Raw genomic sequence first — 20,128 nt, 5'->3', positions numbered from 1 at the left:
TATTAGGTGTTCTTTTGTGATAATATATATATATTTATACATATGTATATACACACACAAGCCCACATATTTATGTACGTATGTGTGTGCATATGAAATACGGAAATAAAATATGAAGCCTTAGTCAGAGTGCACAGTCTGCTATTTTCACCCACAATCGAAATCACAGCCCTTCTAGGTTTAAAAATCCCACAATCTCTCTTCAATAGTTTACATTCTAAATGGATAAGACAGGGAGGCACGAAAGAAAAAAGTTTTAATTGCAACCAAGGAAAAGTTTGGAGCAAATGAAAATAGTCCTGCCAAGGAACAAAATATGATTAGCCATAACTCTCAATTACATTCACAAACACTCAACAGCATTCTTATAAAGTTCATGGTGGTTCTACACTCAGAATGAAAAGACCAGCATAAACCAAAGACTATCTAAACACATAATTTTTCCTGTATTTCAAACTGTACACCTGCAACATTCAAGGCTGCAGAAGCATCTCTTTTCAATACAGATTATGAAAACAAATGTTTAGATTCAATTCCATTTGAATCCTAGAATTAGATCTTCAGTGGTGAAATACTAGTTCACCAACTTACCATGCCACTAAGTTCCCTTTCCCATTGTTTCTCACACCACAGGAAGCAGAAAGACAAAGGAAAAAAATATAGTTAAACCGAAAGACTGAAGATGTTATCTACACCAACACGTATTGTACAGACAAAAGAAATTCAAATTGTGTTGTAATCTAGCGTCAAGTACAGCAAGCAAGTCTTAACATGGAACATAAGAGAGCTCAAAGGAAATCTGAAGAGAATCAGTCAACAATAAATCAAAGCTTTAAACCAAAACTAAAATAAGTAAAGAGGATTTGCTTAAGAAGTTACAGAAGCAACTATAGAGAAATGAAAAAATATTTTTTGCAATGGTCTTCACTGCAATAGTCATAAAATGATGCTGTTTTCAAATGTTTTGCCACACACTTTCTAGCTAACTGCTTCACCAGACATTATCTTTATACTTTTATCTCCATTCCGTAGTCAGAGTTCTAATCTGTATTTAGCAGCAATCTTATGTACAGTCTTGGTCAATATTTTCTTTCTTTCTTTTTCTACACATGCATGCTGGTCAGGTGTCTTGCAGGACAAACTAAAGGATGTTTAACTAACTTAAAGGATGGTCCTTGACCAGCTATTTCATACTAGTCAATATCCAGCAACTCCTTCCTACTGCAACCTTTGGGAAACAATTGATTTTTCTTAAAAGTAGAAATTAAAGTTTCTGACAGATCAACTGCTTTCCAGACAGGAAACGGGTCCAAGAATAGATGGGCTCTACACAAGCATTGTTTTTTCCCTGAGAAGACAGGCTATTGGTCGCTAAGAAAGAAGAGCGGAAAAAAGAGAAAAGCAGCAGAAAGGATTCTGCTTAACTGAAAACAACAAAGTAGAATGAAGGAGTAGGGGGTGCTGGGCAGGGAAGTGAATGAAGCTGAGATATTATGAACTAACATTCTAACAGGCTTGTCTCTATTCTGGGTATGCTCTCTTCCAAGACCAATTGGAGGAGAGGCAGAGGGAGATTTCACTCTTCCCAGAAGGCAGTATTCTTTCAGCTTTCACAGACCTAAAAATCTCCCACAGATTGGCTGTGTTTCTCCTACATGTCCTGAAGGAAGCTCACAACATAGTAACTCAGAGGCACTGAACTCAAACTACACACACAAAATAATTGTATCGGACACAAGGGTACTGCAGTTCAAAAAGTGAAGCTGCATGCTCAGTCTTCAACTGAATAGACTGCCAACACAGACAAAAGCTGCCATTTCTGCACCACTTGGCCTGGGTGTCAGTGATCCATCTCCAGAAACAACGTATTAAGAAGTTAAAAAAAAAAAAAAAAAAGTGAGACAGAAGAACAGTTTGGACCTATCTGAACTGACCCATACGAGGGTCATACCTTCTTCCTATAAGCAAGTGGCATAGCATATAATGTACCAGGTCAGCCAAACCACTCTACCAGATATCACTGCAAAAACGGAACAGAAATTTCCGTGCCACTGCAGAGAGAGATGACACAGTAACAGTAAAGCTCTTTTTCCGCATACCACTACTTACTATGCTGGTAACACCAAAAACATTCCAATTATAAATGTGAAGCAGGTTTACAATAAGTCCTAAAACAACATTGAGAAAAGGTAAGAGAACACAGATAACTTACTAAAAAAGCAATACAATTTATTTAGACATTGTCATTGAACACTGCATGACTCTTATCTCCTGTCACTGAGTGTTAAAACTAATTATTTTTTTTTCTTAAACAATTGGAATAGCTTCCTTGGTAAGTTTACCTGTTGCAAAACAATGGGTATCCACTTTTCTTTGCCTTCTTCAGCTACTTCCAAAGTGTATTTGCTTCTATTTGAGATCATAAAAAATGGAGTGAAAGTCACAATTCTAGTAATATTAAAACTGCTGTTGTTTATGGTGACACCAACCTGTGAGTAGAAAAATATTGTTAGACAGATGCTGCTCTGTTCTTACTTCATTCATATTTTTCAGAAAGTAATGAATTTGCAAGATAAATTAAAGTAATGGATTTGCAAGATAAATTTCACTCACTTGATACTCCTTTTTATGACTCTTGCATTTCACAGAACCATGACTTCCAACAGTGTCCAGTGAAAACTGATCCGACAGTTCACTATCAGTTACCATAAGCTGCACCTATAAAGAAGCAGCCTGTGTTAATTTTCAATTTCCAAACACTGACATTTGGAATCACATATGTAGACATGTATACATATAAATGTAAGCACATATTGGAAACATTGGCAGAAATCAAGACAAGACAACTGCCAGTATTGACTCATTCCTCGGTCAGTAGTAATCAGCATTAAAAAGCTCGTGTAGGAAAGTCAAATGGTAAGCTGCAAGTTAACCTTAGCTTACTACCAACTCAGACTGTATCTAACAACCACAACTGCAAGTATTCATTTTTCAAGCACCGGAGCTTTACATTTTTAAACAAATTCTAAGTCTTTTAAAACCATATATAGAGCACACAAATGTAAACATAAGTGCATACTAGTGTTTCTATTAAAAAGACAACACATTGCAATTGTCAGTATTGACTCACATAAAGATATTTTTTGCCACCATTAACTACAGGCTATGTGGAATATGCATTTTAAGTGTAGGATACTCCAGAAGAAGTAAACATGAAGATCCTGTCCTCAACTTGTCACAAGTAAAATCTCATAGACAAATCAACACGCTGTTTTATTTAAATTATTACTATTATTATTAAATTATTATTAAATAATAATAATTAATAATTAATAAATTATTATTATAAATTATTATTATTTAAATTATTTATCTGCCTTTAGACAGAAATACAGTAAGATTCATGCTGTTTATGGAACATAACAGTGCAGATAGCTTTCAAAGTGTAAAAACATTTCTGTACAGCAAGAGCTAAGTACAGAGCTATCAAATTTTACTAGCTGTAATACCTTGTTATTTTGTAGGAAGTTTTTGGGCTGGAAAGAAAAAAGTAGTGGCTTTTTGTAATCCGGAGGATGCTTGCGGTGGATACCATCAGCTTTGTACTGCAACATTCGACCAGTTTTATTTACCATCCAGTATGGACTGTGAATTGCCATAACCATCTGCCCAGTTGTATAGGTCACGTGGACAGCAATATCCAGTTCAGTCTTATCCAGCTCCGTGATGCAGTAGAATGTTGTGAAGCTGATTTCTGGTAGATTACTTTTTATATGGTACTCACTTTTCCAGTTTTGATCTAGATAGTTCAGCAACTGTAAATCTAGTTTTGTTTGATCCAAGACTGCATTATGAATCTGGGCTGAACATCCATCTTCCAGAGTGTTATATTTGTTCACATTTCCCTTATTAAAAAAAAAAGTGTACATTTTCTTATCTTTGACAATTAAGATACAAGTTATTTAGGCAAAATTGTAAAGTGATTATTATATTATTTAACTGTTACATTCTTAAACATCTAAATACATTTTACCCGCCCAAAAAAAAATCAATGCATTGTCATTAGTATTTAACAAAAAAACTGTCACAAAATTCAAATGCGTTTAAATGACAGATTTCTTCAACGCAGTATTTCTTTCATTAAATTCATAAGAGAGATACAGAAAGAGCCTGTTACTTCCAAACACATGGCAGAGGCCATGGTCTCTAGCTCTAGTAATTGTGCATTCATAATAAAAAATTATTATTAAATTATTTTACCTGCATCCAAATACTAATCATTAAGACCGTTTCAAAAAAATGTTTCAGTGTCTACTCTATTATTCTAAACCTACATCAGTAAGTAGTGGAACACAATCAGGACATATCCTCAAAATGAAACATTTAGTACTGAGGAACCAGTGTCAACACTACATGGTTTAGGTGTTTTACTTGACAGTGGCTCATGTCTGGTCTTGGAATGATGGCCCACAAACAGTTAAATGGCACCTTATTGTTTAAATTCTTCTAAAAAGAGTGCACTGTCTTGCACTTTGGCTGCAATTCAAGCCAAAACCTGGCAAAAATGCAGCACTGGGAGAACTCCTCAAAAGCATGCTATTACCAAAAGTTAGTGACAGCTAGTGACAGCACATAAAATACTAATGTAGGCTGACCTATTTATGTTGCTTGAGGTGATCATAATCCACAGGAAAAACTTCACTGCTTAGTTAGGCTCAAGCTGCATGTGGAAATCAGAAAGTGACTCTCCCATAAGATTAAGCTTATACAGTGTAAATTTCTTTTTACCTATGTATCTAAAATATGAGTAATTACTGAGGATTAAACCCACCATTTTTCCCATTCTGGTGCTGCTTTATTTTTGTACATACAGACTTACCCTTCCAAGATCTGTAAACCCTGCTTCAGAAAAACTCAAACAGAAGCCATTTCTTTTAATACCCATTTTCAAATATAGTTCAACCAGCTAATCAACTTTATGACACACGTGGGCAACACCACAAAAATGGAAGAATTGAAGAATTACCTCTACAGAGTAAGTAATGTGATATGGAAGAAGATTGCGGAGAAGAACAGAAGGCCATAAATGAACGACATACGGAAAATCCCATTGATCATCTGCACATAAAGTAGATGTCAACGTGTCTTTTGCTATAACAATATTGATGACAAAGGAGTGGTTAGTTGACCTCACAGACTGGCATTTCCTTTGTAATAAGCTGTCAACATTTTTCATAATTTCATCAAATGTAATTCCTTCACACAAATCATATTCTCCATCCACTCCACTTTCATTGGCTACGGGTTGCAAACTCAGTACGGATCTATAAATGAAAACATTTAAAAGAAACTCAGTATGAGATTGAATATTTTAATTACAATAAAGTAGGATGCAATCACAGAATCACAGGATGCCTGAGGTTGGAAGGAACCTCTGAAGATGACCTAGTCCAAGCCCCCTGCTGAGCAGGATCACCTAGAGCTCATTGTGCAGGATGGCAGCCAGGAGGGTTTTGAATATCTCCAGAGAAGGTGAAACCACCAGTTCTCTGGGCAACCTGTGCCAGTGCTCTGTCACCCTCACAGTAAAGAAGTGCCCCCTCATATTCAGCTGGAACCTCCTGTGCTTCAGTTTGTGCCCATTGCCTCTTGTCCTCTCACTGGGCACAACTGAAAAGAGACTGGCTTCATCCTCTTGACACCCTCCCCTCAGATATTTATGAGCACTGGTGAGGTGTCCCCTCAGTCTTCTCTTTTCCAGGCTAAACAGGCCCAGCTCTCTCAGCCTGTCCTTGTACAACAAGTGCTCCAGCCCTCTAATCATCTTAGTAGCCCTTCTCTGAACTTGAACTCTGAGCTACTCTACTCCAGTAGCTCCATGTCCCTCTTGTACCAGGGAGCCCCAAACTGGACACAGTACTCCAGCTGTGGCCTCACCAGGGCTGAGCAGAGGTGGAGGATCACCTCCCTTGACCTGCTGGCAACAGTCTTCTGAAAGTACCCCAGGATATCATTAGCCCTCTTGGCCACGAGAATTTAGTAAAATAAGTTAGTAATACTAACAACCCTAGTATTACTTAAAATATTGATGATTTCTGACAGTAATTCATTGGCTGCCTTGTCTTGCTCAAGTCAGGTAGCTAAAAGTATTTTAGATCCCAAAGATTCCTAGATTTGTACCGGCTGTGGGTTTTTGTTCCATACCTTCATATGCTTTACTCAGAAAGAAGGGGCTGTTGGGGATTCTTATGAAAGGCTGCCGAAATCCCTTACAAGAGCTGTTATACTCCGTTTTCCATGAAAAAGGTATGAATAAACAATTCACTCTTTAGACAGATCTGCAAAATGTGCCCTTCTTTCTGGGCAAGTTATGCATTAAATTAATGGATTATTTTATAGAAATGGCTTTTGTAAGGCATCTGCTTTAACCCAATCAGCTGCTCCCTGACTGAAGATTTTTGTCAATGAAGATTTTGTGACTGTCTAGGGAGACTCACCAATATACCCATGTAGTTAATCAGAAGGTTGCTAAACCTTATTAATAAATAATCTTATTAAATAAAGTATATATAGTTAGAAATATTGGTGAACTTAATAGCATGTTCAGTACACTGTAGCTTATTTAACAAAAAAAGAAAATTGAAACAGAAGGATTGCTTTCAATGACTTGTGCAGAACATGGAAGCATTCTATAACTTTTATGGTTGCTTTGCAAACTTCAGCACAAAGAAACTTGCATACTGTAATACTTGCCAGTACTTACCTATCAGCCTTAAAAAAAGGAAAAGAAAAAAAATAGGGGGGGGACTTGTTTCCATGAAAACAGGCGGAAAAAGCCTCTACATTTCTAGAAACAGTCAAAGCAAATATCTGCCTAAAAGTTAGTGACAGTTCAGCTAAATGGTACTTGTGAACTCACTGCAGTTACAGTTGGGTGTTATCTTGAAGGTGCTAATAGCATAGCTATGCTGGAAGCCAAGTCTTTCTAAGGTTGACATGTCTTCTGTATCACTGATGTAATGTGTGATGAAGTGCTTAAATGTATTAGTTTCAACTTTACATTTCAGTATCACTAAAAACAAAAGACGACTTTTTTTTTTTTTTTTAAAAAAAAAAAAAGCAGCTGTAGTACATCACTAGACATCATTCCATTAAGAAAAATGTCTGTACTGTGTTGATAAGCATGACTGTGTCCCAGAAGCACCTGGACTTGAATTGTTAGAGACAGTCAATGCTCAGCTAATTTGTTTGGTAAAATGGATTTCAAAAGTCCCTAAAAAATCCATTTCAATTAAACGGTATTTTAATTTAACTGAGAACAGATGCTCTGAGAAGATCCTAGCCAACAATGATAGTATAATCACAGTATAATATTATACTATAACTATACTATATTACAGTATTATATACAGTATATACAGTATCATAATTATACTATATTACAGTATTAGGTAGCAATGGGAAACAGTTTTGGTTTTTTTTTGTATAGTTATACGGATACAACAACTGGCAATGTATAAACATATTCCATGACAAAAACAAAACAAACAAACAAAAAAACAATAAAGTACCTGTATGAGGACAATGGTATGTTGAATTCATTTTCTGGTGATGCAGTCCCTAAACATCTTCCCTCCTCAAAAATATTGAACGGGATTGAAAAATGATTCCTTATCTATGTAAAATAAAAATCCAGCAAGATACATTAGGAAAAAATGGTAAGATAAACTTTTTTGAGCCTAAGAGAGTACAGAATGAGGACTCTCTCACTGTTTGTCTTACCCATTTGCCATTCAAGGTCAGGTATTTCAAAAGAACTGTCTCTAATACCAGCAAATCTCCTTAAACGATTTTGTTGTGCAGTTTAAAGTTATATTTTAATTATGAAATTACTAAATTAGCTGTAAAAAAGGAGAAACATACCCTGCAAAATCAAAGACAAATAAATCTGAACTGTCTAGTAACTTTCCAAAGAACTTTCTTTTAAAAATATAACAGATACAAAGGTCTGTGGGTCAAAATTCATATGGAAGAAAACACAAGGGAAGCAAAACTTTACTCATAGTTAAACCATTAACATACATTGAATTTGAGTGAGCATTTAGCTCTTTTGTTCTTTGCAAACATTAGTTTTCTATTTCAGTGTTCATTTAATTGTATTATCAACTCTGGGAAATTAGTCATAATCAGTTGCTCCCTTTATAAATTTTTCAATTATTTAATGTTCTCCTTTTCGGGTCTCTCTAGAGGAAATGTCTAATATTGCCTAGATACTCTACAAATTTTACATAGACATATATAGATTAACCCAACATAAAAGCATGCATTATACAAATATAGAATATCGTTCTTTCATGTCATTAATGTATACTAATAACTCAAAGTTAATGTTAAAATTCTATTAGGTTTCCAAGCAGAGCAGTTTCTTCAGCGTAGTTAACTTTTTATAAATGCTGCACAGTTACCCAGTTCTGATATTTCAGCACACAACCCTATATAGAAGAGTGACAGTTTGGTTTTAATTACCAATGCTGTTGTTTTGTATGGGAAAAAAAGATAGAAGCACTTGCAGCAAAAATGAAATACTTGTTATTCTTTCCTGTCCCCTCTGAAGTGTTATACCTCCTGTACTAAGACATCCAAGCTCTCATTATGTAACGAGCACACAAATACTAGAAAAATGCTTTTTAATTTTTGACCCATTTGCAGTTACATCAGGATCTTGTGCAACCACAAGAAAGCCTAGACACTGACCAAAATCCAGTTACCACATTGATATCAAAGCTGAAGTTTAACATAGGGAAAAAAACAGTAAATCTGATCATTAACCATGTAACAATGGACACTATCATAGAATACTACTATTTGGACCATCCATAAAATTCTGTTTGCCTTGGCCTAATAAATTATATGTTTATCAAAAAGACTATTAAAGGTGTACTGAAAGGGCTCACTCTTCAGTTAGTTTTCTATTAAATTTGAAATGCAAGTGTCAATGGTATAGGATGAAGAAAAATAAATAATCCAACAGAAGGATAGCCTTGAGGAACCAAGGTAAATTTAAGAGGTTTGAAAATTTCATACAGAGCAAATATTTCACAAGACTAAGATTAGAGAAAGTATTAGAAAACATTAGTGATGAATTATGCTGATCTAACATCTGGTCCATTTCTAACACTACTCCATCCATGTCCCTTCATCATTTTGAAAAAGCGTTTTGTTCTTGAAAATCTCTTCTAAATCTCCTTATAATAAATACACAGCAGCAGATTTATATTAATTGTTCAGATCATTTTGTAAAATACAGTTGTAAAAATATTTATTTATAGACTACATATTTATGATCATTTACATTCATTAAAAATTTAACAAAAAAATTAATTATAACATAGGGGATACTGGATATGTACTGGGTATATACCTGGATAGGAGAACGTATAGTTATTATCTTGCTTCCTTCAACAGTATCAATTTGGCAGACAATGGACCTTTCAACACCTGATTCCTCATGCCTTACTCTGTAAATACATCGACCCACTTTTGTTAATGGAATCTTCTCCACAGTGGAATGATTATGTGGACCTAGAACATACAAGGTGAGAAATGAAAGTCTCGACAGGGGGATAAAGATACATTTGAAATACAAAAATGTACATTCAAGAGCATTTTCTGTACCACTTTCTCTCCACAAAAATTTAAAGCAAACAAGTAAGGACAATCACCACTTTTAGTCTAACTGACGAACTTGTAGTGTCACCAGATAAATAGAATCACAGAATTATTAAGGTTGGAAGAGACCTTCAAGATCATCTGGTCCAGCCATCCCCCTACTACCAATGCCACCCACTAAACCATGTCCCTAAGTGCCAGGTCCAACCTAGGAAAGATTCTCCCCTCCACCCCCCCCGCCCCAGGAAAAGGCATAAATGAATAAATTACGAATGTACATAACCTAAGAACACTCCATCTTTTGCCTCTGCAAATAAAATTGGTGCCTAGAGAGAAATGTTTACAAAATATTATGGCTTATTAAAAAAGTACAGCACATAAATATTAGAAAAAATAATTCAACTATTAATAAATCATATGGTCAAGATTTGTTTGCCAAATCAGTTTTGAAAAACTGTCAATTGCTATGGCAAACCAACTTACATGGTTAACTCATACACCATTAAAAATCGCTAAATTTTATTTCAGCTTTAACTGTGTTCTTTAAATTAAAACATTATTTTCTTAAGAGTAACTTCTCTCAACATGTATATATGCAGCCCTCAGTATTGTTAAAAAAAAATCGGCAGCTTAATTCTGCATTAACTTGTGAATACGAACAAAAAGCATTTGATTGCAATGAAACTAGGAAATAAATATTAGTTATCTAAATAAGTTACCATAGTAGGAAATTTATTTAACAAGCAATATATAGGCAACTTTTAGCTAAAAAGACCAAAGCAAGATTTCAAACACTGAGATGCATCTAGAGTATGAAGAATCATTCCTTTCATGTTGTGCAGTCCTCCAGTATTTACTGACAAGTAGAAGATGCACCATGCCCCATGCTGCAAAAACAGAAGGTTTATGAATTTTGGAACTTACAGATTTGAACGTAAAACCTTTTGCTACTCAGAGTGGTCATTGCAGTGAACTGGTCACTCTCATTTTTAGTTCTGACATATTCCATATTTAAATTCTCTCCATCTATTAAATGAAATATTTTTGCTCCAAATTCGACATTGAGGACGCTAAAGGAATCACTGGGTGAGACAGTGATGGGAAGTCCTAAAGAATTTATTAGTACAAATGGTGCTCGGTCTTTTTTGAAGATGTCTGAAGTTTGACTTGCTGCTTCAGCAAATGCCTAGAAAGCAACGATACAAAACACAAATATACTGAGTAAGGCTTCAACAAAATCCCTGCAAACATACATTTAACACAAATCTGACACTGTCGTTATTTTTCTTACCGTGCCCAAGTTACTCAACATTTGTAGACCACATTTGGATAGTGTAATATTCAGCTGGTCTTTTGAGGAAACGTTTATTACTGTTTTGTGTTCTGGAACTTTGTAGTTTTCTTCTGCATCCGATTCAACTAATGCTTTTTTAGGCTTCTTCTTCATCTGAAAGGAGATTTTTTTTTTTTTTAATTCTTATCTGATCATTCTTTCTGCAAAGCAAGTTTCATCTCATGACTTTTTTTTTCTCCTCTTCTCTTCCCACTTCTATGCCATGTACTATTTTCCTATTCTGTTCATGGTTTTATTCTCAATTTAAAACAAAGAGGGAAAGAAGATGGCAACAAGCAAAAGATATATTTCAGAAGTCAATGAAATTCCAATTATAGCAGCTAAATTTATCGTTATTCAAAAATAAACATACCCATATACTAACATACCTAGTTAATGCTATGTGAAAACATTCATCCTAACACATCTAATATCACTATATAAAAACTATATACACAGTTTATTTCTCATTCTTAAAACACTAACTCCAATATAGTTTACATGTTTCCAAACCATGTACTCACTTTGTATATTTTTTTGTATTTGACAGGAAAAAAGAAAAAAACAAAAACAACTGTATGAAATATTTTCCAGGACTTCAATGTTTCTGGAAATGATGCATTTCCAAATGTTACATTTCAAATCTAGGCAAGAAAATATGAGCCTTGACTCACTACCTTATACCTTCCTCCTGCATTAGGGCTCTTATCTTCTTAGGAACATTCATAAAAGCAATTTCTTAATTTCTGAGGCCACTGCTGTAGAAAGCTGTTTGATACTAACTGTTGTAGGAGAAGAACAGTTTTCCCATTCTGAACAAGTTCTCAGGCAAAAAAAAAAAAAAAAATTGAAAAATTATGCAAATCAGAAAACAATGCAATAAAAGAGAGTTAAGAGAGAGCAGGGAAAACACAAAAATCCATCTCCTTTCTTTAAAAAAATTCCTTATCTACTTTGAAACCAGAATCAAGACTGTTTTCAAGATGGAGTTGAAATAAGAAGAGCAGTACTCCCACAGGTGTCAGTGATTCCAGTATGGTACAGATACTACCATGGAACAATATGAGTGTTCTTCTATCTTTCCAAAGCCACTGAATGCATCGATAACATATGACCTGACTTTAGAGACTTATATAAAACCATCATGATTACCTAGTGCAATAGGAATCAAAGCTTCCTGTCACCTAAAAGACAGTATTATTTAAAAGATATGACAGTCTGGATATTTACTGGTTTCATTCACTAACAGGGCAAAAAAAAAAAAAAGTATCAATAACCAAGAAGAAGGAACAAAATCGTTATTTTTTTTAATATCAGTAATAAAAGGTGCGGAGTATATACAATATAATTGTATGCCCCTCCCCCCAAAGGAATTAAAATAAAAGATTTGAGTTCAGCTTTGGGAAATATACCTTGATTTCTAGAATCCAGGGTTTGAATAAATCAGTCTTCTCAATTTCTAGTGGTTCAAGTAATGGCTCCCACACCCCGAACATCTCATTAAAATAATGTACCTATGGGAAATGGAAATGTCAGTTAGGAAATTGCATATAACTTAAATCAACAAAAGCTCTACAGATTTTATGACTTAAAATTCTGATTTACAAATATATTAATTACTTTGGAATATAAAAGACAGTCAGATTGGACTTTTAGTCAACTCCTACCATAAGATGAAGCAAATAAGTAAATAAATGAGGCATGTAAGTCTCTACTGGAAAGACCCATTTCCAAATGAAGTTGCATAAGGTCTACCACTTAAACTATAATTTTTGCCTACGCTGTAGGCACTACAAGTCTAAAACACTATAAAATAAGGACAAATCTACCTACAATGACCAATGAATTTTATATCACTAATTTACAAATCTTGGAAATTTTTGAAGATTTGTGTATGAAACTGATATCACATAATATTTTATAGAAATGACACATGAATATCTTACATAGCAATCTTAATTTAACATTGTCAAAGAGTTTTAGCAAGCTGCTACTCCAAAATTTATTACTGTCACAACAGTCCTCTGGGAAGCTGTATTGAGTTTAAATGTTGAAAAATGTCAGATTGTATAAACTCAATTACTATCATTAATACCTTATATTTAATGCATTAGATTTTCACTTTAGCTACCTTAACACCTTATTCCTGTCCTGCTGCTACAATATGTATCATCAAGAGCTTAATCATCAACTATACAGGTTATTTTTCTTTTATTTTCTAAATAACATAATGAGCTTAATATCTTAAGAGAACTTTTCTTCCTCATCTAGGATTCCCCACCTCTAGCTCAAGCTGAGAATGTAGGTTGATAAGTGTACTCCAGTTTTTGACTTCTCCAAGAAATGAGGATTTGGCTAAGAGCATTGGTACAGTTCGGTGGCCAACCCCAGCTTCAACTGTTAGAACAACAGATTCTACACTCATTTTCAATGACTCTCCTGTGGGAACCAGTTCAGAGGTTGGATTTGTGCCTTCATTTTCATTTGACTCTTCAAGAAACCACATTTTTAGATTTTTTACATCTTTCATATTCCACAAGTCTGGAGGAATTTGACTAATCTCTTCTTCTGTTGTTTCTGCAGTTCGATAAAGGGCGGAGGTAATAGTGATTACTGTATTTATGATTATTGGTGAAACCTACAAAAAAGAAGTTGGAATAATTGGAAACGAGAAGCTAGTACAGGAAAAGGTACGCTACTTTCAGACACAAAATGTTAACCAATTATGTTACACTGACAAAATAGTTCTGTTCTCTACAGGACTCTTTCCTCACGTATGAATACAGATTTCTTTCCATAAACTACATTTTAACCTGTTCAGATTTTCACCCCCTGCCTTTCTTCCAGATAGGAGCTTTCGAAACTACAACATCCAACACCATATGTGAACGCTTCAAAACTTAATTCTGTACATCAGGCTATTTTATAGTACTCAACATCCAAAAACACTGTGACATAATAGTTATTATTAAATTTTGTTTGTTTTTACATCCTAAACAGCAAAGTGACCTGATGAAGAACAGAAACAATTCACCACTTCAGTCATTCCTGATTTTTATTTATTTATTTTTTTAAGAAACATATCCCACAAGCAACCTTAAAGCCTTCTGAGCAGGAAGGAGTAGAGAACTAAAAACCATGAAAATATCTACCTACTTTTACTGTCAGAGATTTAATCATTAGATCAGCTGACTGTGGATTAGTACCCGATTGTTTCATCTCAAAGAAGAAGTCACAAGGCTGTAGTACCTACACAAAAGAGTAAAAACACATTGAGAAAAAAAATATTCTAAATAGCATATAATTTTAAATACCATACGTCAAAAATACTGAAAAGTTATCATTATTCATTCTTCAAACTTAAAAGCAACCTTAACAATAATATGTGCTCCAATGTAAAGAAAAAAAAGCATCAGAAGCACCATCTCAGTTATTCTCAATCATTAGAGCATCAAATGTCAACTACAGGAAAATGTACTACACTATAGAAACTATATTATTTAGGTAAAATTTGCAGCTATCTTCAAATATACTGTGCATCATGCTTGTGACTTTTGAGGAGGATCAGACTTTTCAGATAGTGAAAACAAAGCAAACATACTGAATAAATACATCACTAAATCACAGTGACTCAGTTATAGCTTTATTTTACAGACATTGCATACTCCCATTTACCAAGGTTAACCAAAACCTATGTGTTTAACAAAGCAGGCTGATGTAGTTAGTAGCTGTACTACTGAAACTGTATTGACAGCAAAACTCACTCTTGAGTCCCTTACCTGAGAAGATAAGTTTTTTTTTAAAAAAATAATTTCCAGCAATGTTAATTTTGTAATCTTTCTCAGCATCTCTGTCCACATCTAAATCAGATGCTGGAGGCATAGATATGCTCTGAATCACTTTTACCATCCTTTTCCCCAGTGAATTTGATCTAACAATTTTTGGTCTATATTATTATTTCAACTACTGCTGCTCAAATTCACCATTTTATTTATTTATATATATTTTTGTGGTACAATAAAGAATGAAAAATAATATATTCTTCCTTAGACCAATGTACATGTGAGAAATGTATGGAAAGAACTTCATCATTTGCACGACTCTAAATTCAGGAGCTAGCTTGCTGAGATCTGGGGAATCTATTCATCTGGAGGACAAGTTCATCTACCACTAGTGTCCTCAAGGTTTAGGCATTATAAAATCTTCATGTGAATATGAGCCTTCAGAAATCTTACAATCTTCACAAAACATCATAGCATACGTTTTCTTGCTTGACTAAATTCAGTGGAATGTCATCTGAATCTCTGGATCTCTTATTAATTTACCTGACTGAAATTATATCGTTTATGGAAAAGCTGGGTTCAGAGATTTCTTCTCTGTATTTTTCAAAAGGGGCTAATTACAGTGCTACCTGCAGAGAACGTTTTATTTGACCCCTTGAGAATTTTCCATCCTGAGAACTTTCTGAATCATTCCAAGAGGGCAGATACTATTTTGAACACCAAAGCTAACGTCTAAAACGCTTCTTCTTTCATCACAAAGATTCTGACAGACAGATCTTCTGTTTCTACAGTCTGAGATGTGAGAATCTGGCATCTGATCATCTGATGTGAGATGTTTTTGTAAAAATGAAAGCAGGGCCTGAATGCTTTTACTTGCATTCTATACAGATGGCCACATTTGTGCCACATTCACCATCTACAGAAATGGAAATTAAGAGATTCTGCACTCTATTGTGTCTATCAATGCAAAAATTACTTTCTCAACCACAGATTTTTAACAGATTAATGCAATCAAAGATTGTCTACCCAAGGAGTAAGATCATAGAATCATAGAATGGCGTAGGTTGAAAACTACCATAAAGATCATCTAGGTTCAACCCCCTGGCTCTGGGCAGGGTTGCCAACCACTAGAGCAGGCTGCCCAGAGTCACATCCAGCCTGGCCTTGAATGCCTCCAGGGATGGACTTCCATGAATGTATCTGATAAAGAGATGGAGTGGAAGCCCCTATTCTTTGCAGTTACAGCTTTGTTTTGGCCTACATAGCTCCATAAAGTAGGCGGGCATTAATAAGAGCTGAAAGGACTAGTTCTTCAAAATTTATCTGCAGTTTGAGGACACAGATATGTGGCTGGATATACTGTTTTTCTCTGATAAAATATCATTTTAGAGTTAACTGACATTTAGCCTGCTGCAGATGCAGAAAAGCTTTACGAAGCTTCAGGAGTCAGCTGGCCAGTGACGAACAAGTCTGATTCTGCTGCTAAAATATACACAGTCAAAGCACTAATACGATGGTATATGGACCTTAACACGAAGAAATTTATGAATAGCTTACTGTAGACAATTCATAATATATACTTTCCATTCTGGCTGTGATCCTTTGTTATTCACTAACATAGATATTTAACACAGTTTCAGACTGAAATTCCAAATTGACTACACTGTATCTGAAATAGTGTATTCTCACAAGATACTGTTTATTTGGCTTACATGGGACATCAGAGATTATTACATTTACTCCTCCAGGCTCTTAATTTTTCCATTGTCATTGAAAGCAAACCTCAACGCCACAGATTAAGATGAGACTTTTTGGCTTAACGCACAAAAGAGAATAAAAGCAACAATACAATGCAAACACAAAATTTTATTCATATATCCATAATAGACATTCTAATGATGAAAGCTTCAGAAGTAACTTACACTCTAGTAGCACAAGTAATACAGTGTCTTTTCAAAACAAACTGGATGTTATTAAACTCACCGTAGTAACGTTCCCTTTCCTTTTTTCTGGAAGAAATGGGCATGCTTTCATTTGTATCTCTTTAACAGCAGCTGTCATGCTATACCTTTCAGGGCTATTTTTAATGAAGACTTCACACTGTGTTGTAACCACCAATGCAGGAGCATCGCTTCTTGTTAAATCAGCCACAAACACAATCTCTGGATTTTTAACAATAATGTTCATTTCCATTGTAGATACAGGCTGCACAGGTGCTTCAAAAACATAAATTCAATTTGATTAATTGCTCAAAGCTTAAACTGTCATTATTTACATCTATTTTTTTGATTGTTTATAACATTTAGAGGTATTCTAAAGATTTAGTGCCAAGATCTAGCAAAACTGGCATCAGGAAACATGTAGATCCCTGCCAGGGGACCTGTTTCTAGACTTTACTGTAGATAAGAAACTTTTAAGGCTTTAACTGCTTTCAGACATAACAAAAAATCATGATTGTGGTAGACAAACAAATCTAGGGATTGCCAGATGAAACTCCCCTTTTCCAACTTATTTAATTTTAGAAATCAATTTTTAGGCATTTCTGAGAAGACAGAGCATCATTTGGAAATGAAGACTGAGGGTCATAAACCAATTTTGATGATGCAAACAAACATCAATGCTTAAAAGAAGCTGTTCTATACACACAAAACAACATAAAAAGAGTATTATAATTTTTAGAGTATTATAATGCTGAATATAACTAGATATTTATTTAAATATATCTATTTATTTTCTTTTAAAAAAGTATTTCCAGCATGTACCTTGCTCTTTTAAAGGTAATGACTGCTTGAGATTTCTCTGTGCAGCAGCACTTTCTGCATTAGCCTTTAGGAATATATCTGCAACAGTAAGTAGAAATTCCATGCTTGCACAAAGGTATATCTCTTGAACAATCATGTCAAAAACAGTGCCATCTCTCCCCTGCTTATAGCTTATATCCACCATAACTTTCTTTTCAAATCCATGCTTCATTTCCACCATCCTGAAAAAACATTAAGGCAGCATTTAAGGAGACAATAAGAAAAGAGCCACAAATACTGAAAAATACTCGATTCTCTCCAGATACAATACATTAACAAAACTGTACTTAAAAAGTAATACTGAAAACGTTAAAGCTTAACCAATGCTTTAAAACATAACAAATCAGTATCAACATAAATTCTATAAAACTTCAAAACTGACATGACTCCTGGCAACTAAAGATGTTCATAATTTTAACAAGATAGACTATCACAATTATTTGTTTACATTTCAAAGTATTATACCTAAGTTTGTTATTCTTTGGAAAGAAAATCTTAGTCTTACTGCCCACTGGTTTATTAAAGCAGTAAATTAAAAAAAGTAAAATGAAAGTAAAAACAGTTTCCTTTAGTACTTAGTTACTTCAAGTTTGTCAATAGCATCTATATTGGTCTGTCACAAAAAACATATGGAACAAATGGCAAATAGGAAACAAAAGCCTTATTCACAAACACTGAAATTGTAACATGTACAATAAGAACTACCTACATCAAAAACAGTTGTTTTTAAAAGAACAGTAAAACAGAAATATTTGCAACTCTACGGCAAACTCCAATAAAACAGTAATTTATGTCAAAACACAGACCTTGGTGTAGCCTTCTGGATTGACTGTCTTTTATCATCTAATGTACAGTTTGCTAGCTTGACTGAAGCATTCGTTGAACCATCTGATAACATTTTGACTGCAGCTGACATTAAAACTAACTTAAACTCTGCAAGCTTCAACAGGTCATCTCTCTGATCCAAATTTGTAACCTGTTTAAATGGAATGAAAATATATTTGTACGTCTGCTTACAGGAAATGGAGATTACACACAGGTGTGATATACAGCTTTATTGTAACTGGTAAGAGTTCTAATAACAATATACTACATGAACTCACTGATAATTCAAAAGACAACAAAAATCAGTAACATACAGAGAAAGTTCTGTTAAAAGAAAGCTTTACCTTTCTACAAGATCGTTAGAGCCAGTCTACATTAGTGAAAGGAAGACTGTGTTTAAAATAAAGTAGAACTGTCATATGTAGTTTTTGATTGTTTTGGCTGTTTTTAAGTTTAACAACACACAGTATATGCAAAAAATGCCAAATGTGAGAAATTAATTTTTTCCCATATGGCTATATGGGACACTATGTTGTGTCTAGCCAGTCTTCAAAATCTAAACTAATACACTTTTTTACAACAAAATACTAACGTACCTTTCATCAGAAATTTGCTGACAAGTTTTAGAAGTTTAAACCAATAAAACTAAAAATGCATTCGTACTATGATACGTATTATAAATCTCTCTCCACAACTTTACTTATGTGTCCACAAAAGTAGGTATAACTACAAAAAGGCCTGCATTCCTCTGTATTTTTCCCCCAAAACAGTCTTTTAACCAAGATTAAAAGATTTTAATCAATATTTTAATCAAGTCAGCAAATTTGAAGTCAAATCACATCACAGAAGCCGCCACGTATGATGTGTTACCATTGGCCATTGTCTTTCCTGACAGGTGATTTAGTTAAAAATAATTGTTTATCATTTATACTGTGTTTGTATTTATTAGTACTAGAAATCATTCTCTCTGCTCATAAACTGAAATATTCCTGTGCATAATTTCCAGGACTCTAGGCAACCTCAAAATTATTTCTTTCTCCCTGAAACCAAAATTATACCTACCTGTTTTGAGTTTGGACTATACAGCACCAAAGTCAGGGAGTCGAATCTGAAATCCAGTTTTAGTGTTGTTTTTATTTTTACAGGTGAATGCAATTCTACTACAGCTGATGTCACGACTGTTACACCTTTCAGAAATTAGAAACACATTAAAATAACTTGACAGCAAATAAGGAAAATAATATATATCCTCAAAAATCACTATAATAAACTACAATCCAATCAGGTTGAGAAAAATCACATACATTTGAGAACGTAAAATGCTGTTTATGTATCTTCTATATGCAGTTTTGACCACTTAAGATACAGGTGTACAGCTTCCTTTAATGGTATACAGTACTTCATGCAGGAATGTTACTCAGAATGCAAGTTCCTACTTTGTTTTTGAGTGTGTGCTGAACAGTTTATGACTAATGATGCCTGCTCAGCAGGGATAACTTTTTGTAATGCCAGAAATAGTCAACATGAACCAGCAGTGTGCCCCATCAGCCAAGAGGGCAAAACTGCATTTGGGGGTGCAGAGCCAGCTGGTTAAAAGAGGTGATTCTCCCACTATATTTAGCATTGGTGAGGCCCACACCTTGAATATTGTGTGCAGTTCTTGTCTCCACAACATAAAAAGTACGTTAAGGTCCTTGAAAGCCTCCAGAGGAGGACAA

At 34.5% G+C, this 20,128-nt stretch overlaps 1 protein-coding gene across 4 annotated transcripts in view; it reads right to left on the bottom strand.

Annotated features, from left to right (window-relative positions):
* VPS13A (vacuolar protein sorting 13 homolog A) overlaps positions 1 to 20,128 on the bottom strand; it is a 121,804-nt gene that overhangs the window by 43,215 nt on the left and 58,461 nt on the right. For all 4 annotated transcript variants that reach the window (XM_040540729.1, XM_040540730.1, XM_040540732.1 and 1 more), the window contains exons 36-50: positions 19,473 to 19,597; positions 18,392 to 18,561; positions 17,547 to 17,767; positions 16,768 to 17,000; positions 14,159 to 14,251; positions 13,284 to 13,640; positions 12,415 to 12,516; positions 10,961 to 11,116; positions 10,594 to 10,855; positions 9,422 to 9,582; positions 7,572 to 7,675; positions 5,027 to 5,324; positions 3,510 to 3,905; positions 2,614 to 2,718; positions 2,343 to 2,489 (exon numbers count right to left, since the gene is read on the bottom strand). In XM_040540729.1, coding sequence (XP_040396663.1) covers positions 2,343 to 2,489; positions 2,614 to 2,718; positions 3,510 to 3,905; positions 5,027 to 5,324; positions 7,572 to 7,675; positions 9,422 to 9,582; positions 10,594 to 10,855; positions 10,961 to 11,116; positions 12,415 to 12,516; positions 13,284 to 13,640; positions 14,159 to 14,251; positions 16,768 to 17,000; positions 17,547 to 17,767; positions 18,392 to 18,561; positions 19,473 to 19,597 — 2,930 coding nt within the window. The remainder of the gene's footprint in view (positions 1 to 2,342; positions 2,490 to 2,613; positions 2,719 to 3,509; positions 3,906 to 5,026; positions 5,325 to 7,571; positions 7,676 to 9,421; positions 9,583 to 10,593; positions 10,856 to 10,960; positions 11,117 to 12,414; positions 12,517 to 13,283; positions 13,641 to 14,158; positions 14,252 to 16,767; positions 17,001 to 17,546; positions 17,768 to 18,391; positions 18,562 to 19,472; positions 19,598 to 20,128) is intronic.

Source organism: Cygnus olor, chromosome Z (genome assembly GCF_009769625.2).
Source record: "Cygnus olor isolate bCygOlo1 chromosome Z, bCygOlo1.pri.v2, whole genome shotgun sequence".
Taxonomy (NCBI): domain Eukaryota; kingdom Metazoa; phylum Chordata; class Aves; order Anseriformes; family Anatidae; genus Cygnus; species Cygnus olor.
Note: the sequence above shows the minus strand (reverse complement) of the source record. Positions and strands in the feature narration are given on the sequence as shown.